Raw genomic sequence first — 17,295 nt, forward strand, 5'->3', positions numbered from 1 at the left:
ATTGTGTGTGGCCTTCCTACCACCATACCCTGATGGTTTGTCTGGTCCAGTATAATAGAGAACACTACAGAGGGACTTCAGATACCATTCATCTTACAACGAGTTGTTATAAAACGTATCTTATGAGCGAAAAGTGAATTCTACCACAATTGAATACTACACTGGAGCAACAGAGGAGATGCAGGTCTAAGACGTTTATAACAGTATGGCGTTGACAAACCAAAAGATATTTTCATGCCGAGCGCATGATCATAGGTTTTAGCACGCCTAAGGGACGCAACTCTGCTCAGAGAACTGCAGCACCTTAGACGCCTGGGTCACCTGTGCCCTCTGCTGATATAGACGGGTAAACCCAGTGCTTCGACTCTGTATAATCACACCTAATACACAATCTGTAGTGAAGTCGTTAATATCTAATATGTAGTAGGCTGCTTATTCGTTGTTTAACGCCGCACTCGGCAAATTTCCAGTTATAGTAGTAGTAGTAGTAATAGTAGGAGGAGGAGTAGTAGGAGTAGTAGTAGGAGTAGTAGTTTAAGAGATTTAAGTGACACTTCCTACAAGAATTAAAGAATTGAAAGCAAACAGAATTTATTCATGAAATTCCAGTAAACTGAGGTTATTATAAAGTATTCTCAATTATTCGAAGCTGTAGGCTCTCAGAGGTTTAACACAACTCCCACACTCGCTGCGGACATCACTGTTCTGGTAATCAACTGTAGGCTGTAACGTCTCATAATGTTCATTGTGGACCATGTCTAGCTAGATGCGGACATCACTGTTCTGGTAATTAACTGAAGGCTGCGACGTCTCATAATATTCCGTGTGAATCCTGTCCAGCTAGATGCGGACATCACTGTTCTGGTAGTCAACTGTAGACTTAACGTCTCATAATGTTCCGTGTGAATCCTGTCCAGCTAGATGCGGACATCACTGTTCTGATAGTCAACTGTAGGCTGTAACGTCTCATAATGTTCCGTGTGGATCCTGTCCAGCTTGGTGTAGTCTTGATCAGGCAGGACATCATACGTGGGGAGTTCTGCAGGAGGGGCGGGGCTTGTCTCAGGTGTGCTAGAATTCTGTCTTGGTGTCTCCTTGTTCATCCTGAAATGAACATTTACAATAAAATCAAAATGCCCTTCGTAAACACTTCTACAGAATCATGTACACATCAGTAAGTGTTCTGTGGGTTTGCACACGCGTGGCTACATTCGACATTTACCTTTCATTTGTGGAATCAGTATCAACTCGGATGCTTTTGTATTCCATCTACTAACGATCCCAAGGAGGTAATCTGAAAATTTTGGCCAAGGATCTTATTTCTGTAGCGCATAAGTTCTCTGGAATGAACTCCCTCTATAAATTACACTTGAAAGTACTTCCAGCTAGTGAATGCTTCACAGTTGCTCCGATCACTATAATTACTATTATTGCTCCTCAAAATATCCTGCAACTGGAACTAAGCACAAAGTTCTTCTTTTTCATCATCATATAACATATATAACTACCACCTGCTCACCTGTTAACGCACCTGAAGTCTCCCTTCCTCCACAGACAGACCATGCCTTCAACCACGACCAAGACCACCAGCATAGTGAGAGACCCAATGATGCCAGCTACTGCTGGGGATATACTTGTGACTGAAGACAAACTGCTCACACCTATTAAGTAAAATGATTCCTATGCTAAAGAAACGTCTACGCCGGCATAAATTCTTATAAATAACTCCAATGCACTTGTGGTCAACAGGTAAATTCTGAGTGAACTGAAATGCTGATGTTGAATTGTGCTTAGGAGGTGTGTCATCAATAAAACACACTTGCTTGTTTTGAGGGTTTACAGGTTTTTTAAAACAAATATTTATCAACAATACACTTGGAACATTGATTTGTGAGATGAAAGACATTAATTTCACAATATCACCAAGAATTCAAAGGCAGATTATGATGTTTCTCCAAAAAGGATTTTCTTGTGTTCTTTCAACCCCAGAAATGAACCAAGTTCTATTCTGTCAAAACATTCGATTTGTTAGAGATGCCTTCAACTGTTCAATAGTCAAATTTCCCTTTATGTCGAGTATTATTCCAGCAGCTCCAGACTTTGGTGTTTTCATTTCAAAACTTTTGAGATACAATCGAGCATGCTCTTTTACCAAGATTTCAAAGAGCGTCAGGAGTTGTTACAACATTCAAGGCCTCAAGCTTTCAAAAAGTTTTATGGTAGACATGTAGAGGACATTTTCCAAATATGACGCATCAGTGACAAAAATTATATCTGATGCAATTCGCTATTTGGACTTGTACTAATATTCCCGTGGTTTTTTTAGGTGAACAATTGACTTTCCTTTGCATGTGTTTGTGACGGGTGCCACCTTTTTGCGAACACCTGGTATCATTACTATGTCATAGTGAGTCATAAACACATGCTTATGATATTCGGAATCGTACAATCGATTCTGCTTTATGCAGAGATTTCAGAAAGGGATTTTTTTGCTTATTTACAAAGGATGAGAACTGACATTAGAGGTCAGACTTACCCATTTCCCTCGCTCGCTTGCGCGCACGCACGCACACACACAATGTTTATAGATATATATGTATTTAGTTTATGAATGCTTGTTGATTTTTGATATTTGATTCAATTTTACTTGTGTTATTTCAAACTTGTTCTTTAACATTACGTGAACAAAGATTAAAATTGACGCTTCGGTTAGACCATCAACACATCTGCAAATCGAGTGAGTGAGTGAGTATGGTTTTACGCCGCTTTTAGCAAAATTCCAGCAATATCACGTCGGGGGACACCAGAAATGGGCTTCACACATTGTACCTATGTCATGATTCGAACCCGGGTCTTTGGCGTGACGAGCGAACGCTTTAACCACTAGGCTACCCTACCGCCCCTCTGCAAATCGATAGATTCGCATATGAAATGCATGTAGTATCACATATACCGTTTATCACATACTTCGTGCGCAGTGTCCACCTTTAACATCTTGACATTACATACCACTCTGAGTACAATCCTCTCCTGTCCATCCTGACTGGCACCCATCACTACACAAGCCTGTGTCCAGGGGACAGGAGCCCGACCCTCCCTCACACATCCGGGCACTGCAGTTGCCTGTACATCCGGCACAATACTCCACATCTTGGACACAGCCTATTGGTATATTTAATAAACAGATATTAATAACAAGTCAAACGTACCACGTGCACAGAAAAAGGCAAAAAATGAGTTGAATTATATTTTATTTAAGAATAACTTGATTCGAGGGGTAAGATGTGAGATGCGATGCGATGCGAAACATTGATCATCAATTGATGTGCCATGAGATTTAATCCGATCATATTGTTTCCAAACAGAATATTTCCACATCTCTAACCTGTTGTGCAATCGACATCTTTCCATCCGGGACTACAGCCTCCTTTACACCATCCAGTCACGTGATCACATACAGATTGTGGCGTGTCTCTACAATGTCTGACTGAGCAGCTTCTTGTGCAGTTCTCTCCATACGTATCGACGCATTCTTCGTAGAAATATACATTGTTTACTGTGTCTGAATTTCAAATATATGTTGTTGTTTTTCAAATTGTTAAAACTATTTTACAGAATACATCTGTTCAAAATGCTGGTCTAGATACTAGATGTATCCTTACCCTGTGTGCAGTCCGGTGTTTGGTAGCCTGCCAGACATCCTCCTAAACATTCACCAGTTGCATGGTTACAGCTGGAGGTGTTGTCCTTACACATTCTGTCTGTGCATCGCTTGGAGCAGCGTCGTCCGTATTCTCCCGTGAGACATGCTGAAACAGGAGATACAGAGGATATGGCAATTTCCATAAAACAAATAAATTGTGTAAAATACGTTTATAAAAGGTCCAATTCCACCATTGTTGAACATTACGACATAAGAATTCATCCAAATCCTTTTGTGAATGTAAGCTAATGTCCAAAAGAAAGTATACCAAGAGTTTGAAGACTATGAAAGAAAAACAAAAGCATGTTGAAAATCAATAAGTAAATATTTCATAAGAGTTGTGTTTTAGTATATTGGTTGGTTTGTTGTTTAACGCCGCACTCAACAATATTCCAGCTATATGACAGCGGTCTGTAAATAATCGAGTCTGAACCAGACAATCAAGTGATTAATATCCCGAGCATCGATCCACCAAATGGGGATCAATGACATGCATCAACCAAGTCAGCGAGCCTGACCTCCCGATCCCGTTAGTCGCCTTTTACGACAAGCATAGTCACGTTTTACGTCAAGCATGGGTTGCTGAAGACCTATTCTACCCTGGAATCTTCCCGGGTCTTTAGTATATTGGGTACAACTGCTCATGTTATGCAAACATAATCTTTACGACGGACTGGGACACAAAGACACACGGGGGTAAAAATCACTGTCACAACATACCAAATAGGCCCACCATGTGCAATAATGCACGCCGTAACACGACAATGCACCGATTACGTCAAACGTCGAATAACGTTGTGCTGCAATTCCTCAACGAGACATTGTTCGAATTATTGACAGCTGACTGGAGTCGCTGGTGTTCTGATCTGTCGGTGATCCCATAAATGTTCGATGAGGTTCATATTAGGAGAAAATGCTGGCCAGGGTAAAACGTGAATGTTCGCGAAAGCCTTGCCGTATGCGGTCACTGATTGTCTTGCTGGAAGACAATGACACTTGATTGTTGCTGAATGTATGGTTTCACAACGGATGTCCAAACTTCATCCCCATATCTCTGGGCATTCGGGTTACACTGATGATAACGAGCCTCGTTTTGACATCACCTCAGATACCTCCCCAGACCATGATGCTACCGCCTCCAAATGGTTGAACTTGCTGAACACATTCTAGCGCCTTCACTTACTCGTCTGAAAACTCGCTGCCGACAATCATTTCTGTACAAGCAACATCTACTCTCAATGAAGAACATGACGTCCCCAGTCTAGCACTTGACAAAATCGAACTTGCCATGATAACCTGTTACGTCGGTGTTGACATGTTAACCTCGGTAAGGTCAACTTGCTCTGATACCACATTCTCTCCATCTCCTCTATACTGTCTGTAGACGGACCCCAGTGCCATCGATGCCCAGCTGTAATGAAGCGGTTTGGGAAATGAATGGTCCGGATGTGGCGGTCTTCCACTTCCACGTCTGTCTGATGTCTGCCGAGTCTGTTGTAAACGTTGCATCAAACTGGTCATGGTGACGCGGGTGCATAAAAAGGTTCTTGCGTGGCCTTTATTGCACCATAACAACGGCTCTTTATCTCTGTATAGCTGTTAAATGTGGCATTCTTTCTTGGTGCTTTTGGTTGATGTGTCCATAACGTGCCATGTCACCAGTTTTAAAAAATACTTTTACACATGCATTTCCTTTTACCTAGTCCAAAGTCGTTGTGGCAAAATTTTATATTTGTCTTGCTTTTTGTTAACGAGTACATTTGTTTGTATTAGTGACACATATTTAAGTCTTAATTCATATATGAATTATTAAGTTATCAAAATAGTGGGAAATAGTTCAGTTGGTAGACCTTCTTTTTGGAGATTAGTTTAGTTTGATTGTTTGTATTTCTATTCTACTGAATGGTGATTATTCACGCATTAGTCATGGGTAGTTGCTATTGGTTCTTAACTCACTGATATTGCAACTGTTGCCAAACCAGCCCAGCATACACATTCCACTTGGACAGATGCCGCTCACATAGTTACACACCTCGCCGTCACAGTGGCAGTAGTTGTCACAGTCAGAGCCGAAGGTACCAGGACCACACACTGTCAAATGGATGTTGGGCTCTTACATCACACAACATAGAGCTTTACATGTATTATATCGGTTTCTATAAACATTTGTAAGAATGAATCTGTTTGCAGAAGTAATCACATGTAAAGGTCGTGAAGCAGAATTACTACACAACATCAGTATTCTATATAAATATTTATATGATTCTAGGTCTAAGAAAACGCTGCTACTCAAGAGATGACAAACATTCGGGTTTTTTCTGATTGTTCACGAAAGCGAAGGCATGACGCTTATGTATAGATAATTATACATGAAGAGGACAAACTAACCTATTTCGCGCACAGATGATCTTACCTTAACATAATTTGAATGAGAATTTTATATAAACATGTGGCACTGATCAAGCGAAATGCAGCAGAGATCATGGTTAACCGAGACTTTTTTCAAAAACATGTATTGAAGGGACAAATTTCAAAACGATGAATTTGCAAAGTTCATTTACAACACTTTATATTTCTTGTTGAGTTAATGTATGTGTGGTCATAATGTTGGCTTGCCTTAAGTCGCTGCTTTTCATTACTGTAAAATCATTGTATCCGAGCTTGGAGCGCCTATAGTACTATTACAAAATATGACACAGTAGTGTTAGCTTACCGTCTACTTCCACCTCACAAAAGTCAAGTTCAGGCAGACTGATACTTGTGTCGCCAGCATTGTGCACTGTTGTGTAAAGCAAGATGTAGCGCCCCGTGCCAGAGCAAGGTGCCCGTGTGACGTCAGCAATGCCACTTCCATCACTTCCTCCTGTTACGTTGTAGCAGTTTTGACCACTGGGGGCATCAGTGGAGTTGGTCACGTACACCTGGATACCATTCCTTCTAGGTTTGTCTGGAATAATTGCTTCAGTAAAGTCACAGGAAGGGAATCGCACACATATAGCCACATGAACGTATTCAACACTGTCTTGAAGAAAAAGACGCACGTTGTATAAACGTTAAACAGCCAACAATAGATTCTCACAAACTAACAATTAACCCAGCATTATCGATTGCAGCTGACAATAAACTCACAGTCAGTTCTGAAGTAGATGGTGACCTCACGTATCAGCACTGTGTCATTGAGATCCACACGCCACCAGTTGGGGTTGCTGGGCGCTGTATCTATACAGAAATCATACGAGTGTGCAGCAGTGCTTCCGTCCGTGGCCCGGGATAATGGGTAAGGACCCTCTCCACTGGATGATGTAACTTTCGTCCTCGCAACATTATCTGGAAAATGCATGAACAAGATACTTCTTTCAATTTATTCGATTTGTTTGTATTCGATATCTACAGTTAGCGGTGTTCCGCAGAATCTGGTCTCTTTTATTGCCTTACATTAAGACTTCTGCCCATTAACTAGACTTACATACATCACACATATTTCACATTCTTTAATACAACACCAGACTTGTTATGGGCGGATTGCTGGCTGTTTCACATTCCAGGGGTTTGATTTCTTTTGTTAGAAACAGGCTTTTTCTTTCTTGTCACAACAACACGCATACGTTTGAAAGCTAACCCTCTGGGTTAAAGGACCGTTGTTTGTCTGGTTGAGGTAATACATACAGACATTGCACACATACGATTGTTTGGTATGTCCTGTATACCGGGATCCAAAGAGTTTGTTTCTTGCTTTGTGAAATCGACACAGACAAAAATGCTATCTGAAATAGTTTCTTAATAAACGATCAAAAATATGTGGTCATTTTTAGGAAAGCAACCCATATTGTAATTGAATCAAGGCCATTAAATATATTGGAATTGAAAAGGAGGAGAACCATTTCTGCGTATGGATAGTTTAATTAACTTACTACATACACGTGTCAATATTGGAACAGGGCTAAAATATTAGGTTTTGTTTGATAAAATCTGATGGTAAACAGAAGTCGTACATGTAATATTATTGAACTGTAAGTGTAAAATTAACACTGTTGCGATCCTAAAGACCTGGGTCACAGACCTTGTAACATCCCTGTGTCATGGTGACCTAGTTAAGTGTCTTATTGAACTGGAAGCGTTACATTAACACTTTTGGGATCCTAAATACCTGGGTCACAGACCTTGTAACATCCCTGTGTCATGGTGACCTAGTTAAGTGTCTTATTGAACTGTAAGCGTTACATTAACACTTTTGGGATCCTAAAGACCTGGGTCACAGACCTTGTAACATCCCTGTGTCATGGTGACCTAGTTAAGTGTCTTATTTAACTGTAAGTGAAACATTAACACTTTTGGGATCCTAAATACCTGGGTCACAGACAATGTAACATCCCTGTGTCATGGTGACCTAGTTAAGTGTCTTATTGAACTGTAAGCGTTACATTAACACTTTTGCGATCCTAAAGACCTGGGTCACAGACCCTGTAACTTCCCTGTGTCATGGTGACCTTATTAAGTGTATTCGTGTGTTGACACTGGATTAAGGTATTGACCTACTGGCCACATTTTAGGTCAGTGTGACATTTGTGTTTCTACGATTGACATTGATTTGGATACTTTGCTTTAAAAACGGCTGTAAGATCGTTCTATTATTTCATGATACGTTTTTTTGTATATTTTTAGGGGGGGTGTAAAAGATTAGGTTTTGTTTGATAAATTCTGATGGTAAACAGAAGTCGTTCATGTAATATTATTAGCGTTTCGGAAAACATTGTTATGCAACGCACGTGCAATACGTGCTCAGGCTTGGCTACCGATTGTCACTTGTCGTCTGATGAATAAACGAAGTGGGAAGTTGGCAGGTTGTCTCTTGGCTATTAAAAGAACTACTATTCTCACCACCACCACTTTGTAGCAGGCCGCACGTCTGTATCTGTGTTACTCTGGTTTTCTGTATTTCTTCTGACATTTATGAATGAAAGAGGCGTGAATCCATGTACATACTTTAACCAAACATAGTTAGATCCAATAGTTCAGAATGATCAGTGGTGTTATGGGGCAGTGTATTTTATTGTTAAACAATTATTATAGCTGAATAACATTGTTTCTGTTGAGATCGGTTAAAGCTCGTTGCATTTTTCTTTGTCAGGAATGTAGTACTATTTAATGTAAGCAGTTTTGAGGAAGTTACTATATTTAGATACATTGTGAACGTTATATCAAAAAAGGCGTTATAGAAACAGGTGGAATATTCTATTGTTTGATGTCTCCATTATATTTTGTGAAAGGAGAGTTGATTATGTTCTCTGACGCTGTTGCAATAATGGGCCTCTGCTGGCTACACTATATGAAGCCGATTTCTGGTGTCCCCCGCCGTGATATTGCTGGAATATTGCAAAAAGAAGCGTAAAACTCACTCACTCACTCACTCACTCACTCACTCACTCACTCTACGGAATGTGGTACTATTTATCGTCAGCAGTTTTGAGAAAGTTATAACTATATTTAGATGCTAATGTGATGTGTAAAACTTCCGGTATACCGTGGACTGAAATAGAGTGTTACATGTAGAATATTTTGTGGTGGCACTGTGTAGAAATTGCCAGAAGCTAGTATGACTATGTAAGGGAAAAGACCGTGTATACCGTATCTCTTACACATTTCAGTACATCAAGACCAGTTTAATTGTGAATCACCCCAGATTCCCAGCTGAGGCCATCTCGGAAGATTCACCACTGTCGCCGCTTGGTAAATATACTATTATGTTTTGCTCTCACCACGGTATTTTTGTATTTGATACTGACCACTGCCATCATATCATACATTGTCATTCAGTATTGTACAACTTCTAGTGTGTACTGTCATTGTTATTGATGTGCAGTAATTTGTATTGATTTGTAATCCTAGTAATCCACTTGTTGGTTGTTGGTTGGTTTCACACTAAAGTCTTTTACGTGCAGATTTCTGGGTTAACATATTGTTTCAAGTTGGAAATCAAAACGTAACAATGGGTATTTGCACAATTACTCAGTATCGAGTGATTGCAAGGGCATACATGGCTTCTGGTTAAAAAAGCAACGCTTCACTGTTATCCATATTCGTATTTCTGCTACAACAAAATATCTGTCCAATCAAAATGGAAGCACCGAGCCTCATGAGACACCGAATAGATTACATTAATGACACATACATTCTGTGACTGCCAAATTAATGATTGTTGATGTATGTGACCCCTTAGCGATATGACTGCTGAATGAGTGTTGGGTTATGGCATCTGAATCAGTTGTTGAAAGCCGAGAAATATATTAGTAAGTTGACACCCGTGAGGATGAGCAAGCCTTACAGTCTCAGTACGATGTCAGTAGTTGTGCTGCTGTAGTTACATACGTTTCTGACATGTCAGACCCGTCCATCCTGGGTAACAGGCTGGCGCACTGCAGCCGGAAGTAGAATCACACTTGTCTTGGTCACAGTTACATCTGTAACCACACTGGTATCCGTATGTACCGTTAGGGCAGCTGCCTGTAACAGAAGTATTACATCAGTAACAGACAGTGAAACTGGTAGGCCTAAGTACCATCAGGACAGCTGTTTGTAACTGAAGTATTGTATCAGAGATAGACAGTGACACTGGTAGTCGTATGTAACATCAGAACAGCTGCCTGTAACTGAAGTATTGTATCAAAGATAGACAGTGACACTGGTAGCCCTATGTACCACCAGGACAGCCTGCCTGTAACTGAAGTATTGTATCTAGCAGAGACAGACAGTGAAACTGGTATGTACCATCAGGACAGCTGTCTATAACTGAAGTATTGTATCAGAGATAGACAGTGAAACTGGTAGCCGTATGTACCATCAGGACAGCTGCCTGTAACTGAAGTATTGTATCTAGCAGAGACATAAAGTGACACCGGTCACCATCAGGACAGATGTCTGTAACTGAAGTACTATATCAGAGATAGACAGTGACACTGGTAGTCGTATGTAACATCAGAACAGGTGCCTGTAACTGAAGTATTGTATCAGAGGTAGACAATGACAGTAGCCACATGTACCATCAGAACAGCTGCCTGTAACTGAAGTAGTGTATCAGAGGTAGACAATGACACTGGTAGCCGTATGTACCATCAGGACAGCTGTCTGTAACAGAAGTATTGTATCAGGGATGTCAATATTCACAGAAACCATTCTTTGTATTGAAGAAGCAGATATTTACCAATGGTAGAGGGCCAAGCAGAGAGATATACAATCAATACAAAAATCACTGCACGAGACGCCATACCTGGATCTGTAATATCTACCCGGAAGTTATACGACAGGCGTCAATCTGGGTGACACACACACTAGGGCACCCGTGTGGTTCACTCGTGTAGAAACATATAGGTGCACGACCATACACACTACCAGCGTTTACATGTTCCCTGGGCAGACATCTGGTTGTACATTGCCCTGTCACTGAGTGTGCGGACATTATTACACGAAGATGTCACTTACACTGCATTGAGCTGAAACATATCAGGTTATGCTGGCTTAATACAGGTTAAGGGTACTTGTTTTATCGCGATCACTGAGTGTGTGGATACTGTGAATAAAGCAACATTCACCTGTACATATCCCTGACATTGGTGTCGTTTTATTTATACTCGGGTCTGTTTACACACCTACTTATCATTGGTCATGTGACCAACGCTGACCAATGATGTCAGCTCGCCAAGCATCTGCTGACAAGCGGACAGTAACATGAACAGGTACCTCCTACCAGATTATACCAGAAGTTATAAATGTCCTAATTACGTGAACTACATCACCGAACGTATTGTTGACGTGAATGAGTTAATGTTGTTTCATGCCGCACTCAGCAAACTTCTCATTATCCAGCTGGCTTCTCTCTGTCCGGTTGTCCATTGCTATTACCTATCAGTGCTAATTGCTCGCTGCCTCCTGTTTGCGCATTGTCCATTGCTATAACCTGTCAGTGATAAGTTGGGTCCCGACTTCCTTTTGTCCATTGCTAATCACCTATCAAAAAGGATTAATCAAGTCACAATAGAAAGTCTTAACCGCAAGATGGCCATCCTCATCAACATTCTGCCTATAAAAAGGGAGTCAATGGGTCTGGCGTCACATGTTTCTATTTTGTGATGATGTAAGTGATTGTGTCCTAATTCTGACCAATCTGTGGCAAAATTTGATCTTTGTGATTGGAGAAATGCATTTTACTGTATACTTGTACTTTCAATATAAAAATGTATATTACTTGAACTGTGTCCATGTGTCTGCTGTTAGACTGAAGTCCCCGAGTTTCATCATCAGCTCTGTATGTATGAGGAGTCAACTACAAGAGTAGTGTTTGGGCTGAGACTTTAATACTGCGCCCCACTGTGTTGCAAAACGAATATATTTCTTTAAGCTTTTCTATACTTATAAGCAGCAGAATCGCTGTACTCGTACACAACAGGTGTTATTCAAAATTATTTTTTTTAGTTTCAACAAAATCAGTAATTGTACTCTCGTGTCACTGGATTGTCTGGGGTTATTTTTACAAGCATGGCAGGAATATTGCTGTGCTGCGTCAAGAAATAAATACTTTTTATGCAAATTGTATGAATGGCAGGTGCTACCGGTAGGGCAGCCTTGGCCTTTTTGCGAACACCTCGTGTCATCACATCAGTGGTCCATTCATATAATTTCCACAGCTATTCAAGTGGAATCTGTTTTAGCAGGAAATCTAGGCAGGTTATTCTCTTGCATTGACAATTTATATATATTTCATTATGCTGATAAAAGGTGTCATTTGCCTCATCATTTGAACTAATACAATTATTTCTAAAACTAAAAGTAAATAGCCATAGCCAGGCTGCTGATATTGATAACAGACAGCAAACACAGTTGTCAGTTTTTATAACCAATACAAGGATGCAGTACCAACAACATGTGCCCACCATGTGAAAACATGCCGGGGTATGTCAATAGAGGACAGAGAAGTCAATTGTCCTTATCTATCATGATCAGGAAACATTTTCCACAGGCACAATTGATGACATATAACTCGTAAACGTGCTCTCAAATGTTGACCAATCGCCCTTAAATATATACACGTTTGTTCTTGCAGCAAACAACATACATTGTGAAGGGTCATAGAGGATGTAAAATGCATTTGTACTGACACCATCCCAATAAATGAATATCCTCAAACACATGAATAGCTTTTCATTGTTGGTGAAATGCAGGACCCCAGAAGGAAGCAGTCACCGCTGACCTTGTGCTAATTTTGCAGATTTTCTTTTCATGTTTGGTCTCCTGGTTGTAAGGCAGGAAGAGAAAAAACAGACATGTTATTGTTAATATGTACATTTGCATTCCAGTTTCAGGAGCGGGGGGGGGGGGGGGGGGGGGGGGGGTGTTATATTATTTTACCACTTTTCTAGTTTTAGAGTCGCCAGATCTGTAAAACAGCCTCTTGTATGTGTCTTTTATGACAAATCTGGTTTATTTTTAATTTTGTACGGAACCTCTGAAAATCAGTGGTTGTCATCAATCCAGTCAGCAATATTCTAGCTGTACCAACATCTAATCACCGGGATATCTCAAATGTTATGGACACTAGGGGTTACAGGAGGCCCCGTCGTCAAAGGCACGCGCCACAATTCACTTGCATATCATGGCGTGTCAACTTAATGTGGGAGGAAAGCCCCAAGTGGTGCAGGTCTCAGACGTTTACCACTTCGGTGAAACCCACGATCACCACGGGTATGGTGCTGAAAAAACTAGAAACATAATTGGGGCGAACCGTGATTCGAACCCACAATCATAGGTTTCTGGCGTGCACAAGGGACGCAACTCTGCACAGTTTCCGACATAGGATACCGTGTATAGGGAGTAGACCGACTCGCTCTTTCTAGGTATTGCTAGCAATGCTCTATACAGGTTCACAGGAGGGTGTAACTGGTTACGGTGTTGTGGCTTTACATTCGGGTCACGTCGTCCTCGTTCAAATGGAGTAGAATCTAACAACTTAAATACAACTTGAAATATAGAATTCATTACATATAGATTCAAAACGTCAACGCCAGAGACTAACCCGTCTCGACTATCTGCCGAAACAGAAAGGCAAAATAGTGATGAAAACTATATGAATGGATCACTGCAAATCGGTGATGACTCCAGGTGTTCCGAAAAAGGGTGGGTGTATCCTGCTTTCTCCGTAGCACCAGCCCTTCACACGTGGTGTAGCATAAAACATGAATATAACATATGAAATGTCTGGTCTCGTACCTCTTTAACTATATGTGGAACTAAACAGTGTCCTGCTACGAGTCCTGGGAATAGAATATAGAACATATACAATAGTTGTACTACGCCACTGAATAAATGTGCGCTGTTCGGGAAAAAAAGGAAGAATGCAGTTGTATATGTATTATTAATGTTAATATCCGTACTTTATAAAGAGACATATCGTGTACATTGTTCAGCAACTACCTGCTACAACGTCCAGCACACAGACACAGCAGGACACCGAGTCTGTGCCCCGCCATGCTGACGAGTAACATGTCCACCAGGAACTATTTCGCAGTGTCCTACATTGACGATGTGTAATTCTATTTGTTCAGGGAACAAATTATCCACCAGACAATGCATGCCAATGGGCACAACATACCTCTAATGATGAATTTATGACCTCTACTGGTAGATCTGCATATGGATGTAAAATGCAGTTAGCAGCTGACTCATATCTAACTATTGTGAATGTTAATATATACACACAGCCGTTTTGCACATATTTCCTTCACATCAGATATATTTTATCAGTTACAGTCGTATGTTGTTTATATCCGTAGTGTGTATGGCACATATAGACTTGCCAACTGTCAGACAATTCCACATTGAACATATCACAACAGATGAAAAGTGATGGAATAGTTCTAGCAGATATGGCATATATCTTAGGATGATTTTCTTCCATAAAATGCCCACGACTTCAGGAAGGTACTGTAAATACTTATGTATGTTAAATCTTTCCCCTTTTTGCCCTTTTTTATATAAAGCAAGCCTCTCTTCAAATTACATGTTCAGATTATTTCCGAGACGATTATGATTCTTTCAACAACACTGAAATATTAGTTGTCCATTATGTGAACTTTCTCTAACTGTATGTTTTGTATTCATAACTTAATAAATATATTTATTTATAGTAACTAATATGTGAAACGCATTATTCAAATAAATAAAGCGACAACGCCCTTTCCATGTCCAATAGAAATATCTGCATAAAGCAGAGTCGAGTGTATGATTCCGACTATATCATGAGCATGTGTTTATGAATCACTATCAAACAGTAATGATTCCAGGGGTTCGCGAAAAGGGGAGAGTGTCCCGACCCACAAACACATGCAAAGGCAAGCCAATTGTTATTCTGAAAAAAACACGTGAACATATGGTACAAGTTTGCATCGGACATCACTGATACGTCAAATTTGAAAATGTGTCGTCAGAGCAATAAAACATGAAATACAATGTATCAAACAAAAAGGTATCACATTTTCTGTAAATACTAACATTTGATTATAAGACGAGCTCTCCGTTAAAAATTGGGCAACAAAAGTCAAATTGCACTCACACAGTCACTTGAATTTAGGGATCTGAGGACCATTTTAAGTCTTCCATGGAGTCATCTTTATATCTATTACATATTTTTTTCATGTAATACGGTTTCATAATATGTTATGATTTGTCATGAAACGTGCACGGTTTCCATATCGATGTTTGTGTTTGTACAGTTTGGTTACTCATGAAGATAAGAATACGAAAAGATATTGTCGTGATCCATAGCAAGTTCCAGTGGCTTAGTTTGACGTATGTCAGAGTTGTGCCCACTTTTCCTTTATGCGCGTATATGCCTATCTGTCTGTGAAGTTATAAGAAGCTATGACGGTAGTAGTTGGGGACGAAAGTGGAGTAAGAATCAAGACTTAAACAATTAATGCTGGGTTGACTGGAAACAACATTTCTACATCCAAGATGTTGTCACAGCTGCGTGTGCAGCTTTGCCTCTATTATCAACTCAACCAGGACATCGTGCGCAGCTTTGCCTTCATTATCAACTCCACAAGGACATCGTGTGCAGCTTTGCCTCTATTATCAACTCAACCAGGACATCGTGCGCAGCTTTGCCTTCATTATCAACTCCACAAGGACATCGTGTGCAGCTTTGCCTCTATTATCAACTCCACCAGGACATCGTGTGCAGCTTTGCCTCTATTATCAACTCCACCAGGACATCCTGTGCAGCTTTGCCTCTATTATCAACTCCACCAGGACATCGTGTGCAGCTTTGCCTCTATTATCAACTCCACCAGGACATCGTGTGCAGCTTTGCCTCTATTATCAACTCCACCAGGACATGGTGTGCAGCTTTGCCTCTATTATCAACTCCACCAGGACATCGTGTGCAGCTTTGCCTCTATTATCAACTCCACCAGGACATCGTGTGCAGCTTTGCCTCTATTATCAACTCCACCAGGACATCGTGTGCAGCTTTGCCTCTATTATCAACTCCACCAGGATATCGAGTGCAGCTTTGCCTCTATTATCAACTCCACCAGGACATCGTGTGCAGCTTTGCCTCTATTATCAACTCCACCAGGACATCGTGTGCAGCTTTGCCTCTATTAACAACTCCACCAGGACATCGTGTGCAGCTTTGCTTCTATTATCAACTCCACCAGGACATCGTTTGCAGCTTTGCCTATATTATCAACTCCACCAGGACATCGTGTGCAGCTTTGCCTCTATTATCAACTCCACCAGGACATCGTGTGCAGCTTTGCCTCTATTATCAACTCCACCAGGACATCGTGTGCAGCTTTGCCTCTATTATCAACTCCACCAGGACATCGTGTGCAGCTTTGCCTCTATTATCAACTCCACCAGGACATCGTGTGCAGCTTTGCCTCTATTATCAACTCCACCTGGACATCTTGTGCAGCTTTGCCTCTATTATCAACTCCACCAGGACATCGAGTGCAGCTTTGCCTCTATTATCAACTCCACCAGGACATCTTGTGCAGCTTTGCCTCTATTATCAACTCCACCAGGACATCGTGTGCAGCTTTGCCTCTATTATCAACTCCACCAGGACATCGTGTGCGGCCTTCCTGTCATCACACCCTGATGGTTGATTGTTCATACTATCGAACAGTGGTCTGTCTGATTCAGAATCATTTGTCTGTAACTTAAAGTATCACTGAGATCACTACAGGGTGACTGTCAGATACCATCCATCTTACAACGAGTTGTTTCAAAACGTATCGAGCGAGAACGCGTTAGATACGTTGAGAAACGTAAGATATGTAAGATTTGTAAGATTAACGGTATACACGAGTCCAGTAATCTTTCTCCTTACATCCCCCCAAAACGAACAGTCTATGCTTATGATCGCAGCGACGCATTATTACATACATTATAACACAACGGTCATGAGTGACGCCATCCAGCTTACTGCCTACTACCCATACCTAGTGTGACCCTCCACAAAAATAGTTTCAGTCATATCTGTGTCAAGAAGATGATGATAATGCAATCTAGATGAGATTAATTATCCAGACTTGTTT

The 17,295-nt window shown here is 40.8% G+C and overlaps 1 protein-coding gene across 2 annotated transcripts; it reads right to left on the reverse strand.

The window, feature by feature from the left end:
• Nucleotides 1–574: 574 nt before the first annotated feature.
• Nucleotides 575–7,291, reverse strand: LOC125382151 (multiple epidermal growth factor-like domains protein 10). Of its 2 annotated transcripts, none has more exons than XM_048400616.1 (8): nt 6,833–7,291; nt 6,417–6,650; nt 5,660–5,794; nt 3,663–3,809; nt 3,386–3,532; nt 3,010–3,162; nt 1,532–1,661; nt 575–1,104 (listed from the first exon to the last, which is right to left on the reverse strand). In XM_048400616.1, the coding sequence occupies exons 1-8, from the start codon at nt 7,041–7,043 to the stop codon at nt 918–920; spliced, it is 1,344 nt and encodes a 447-aa protein (XP_048256573.1). In that variant the 5' UTR covers nt 7,044–7,291; the 3' UTR covers nt 575–917. The 2 variants fall into 2 exon arrangements, with proteins under 2 accessions (XP_048256573.1, XP_048256572.1); XM_048400615.1 differs by having other exon boundaries at nt 1,520–1,661.
• Between the last annotated feature and the right edge of the window lie 10,004 nt (nt 7,292–17,295).

Source organism: Haliotis rufescens, unplaced genomic scaffold (genome assembly GCF_023055435.1).
Source record: "Haliotis rufescens isolate VD_foot unplaced genomic scaffold, xgHalRufe1.0.p SCAF_2, whole genome shotgun sequence".
Lineage (NCBI taxonomy): Eukaryota > Metazoa > Mollusca > Gastropoda > Lepetellida > Haliotidae > Haliotis > Haliotis rufescens.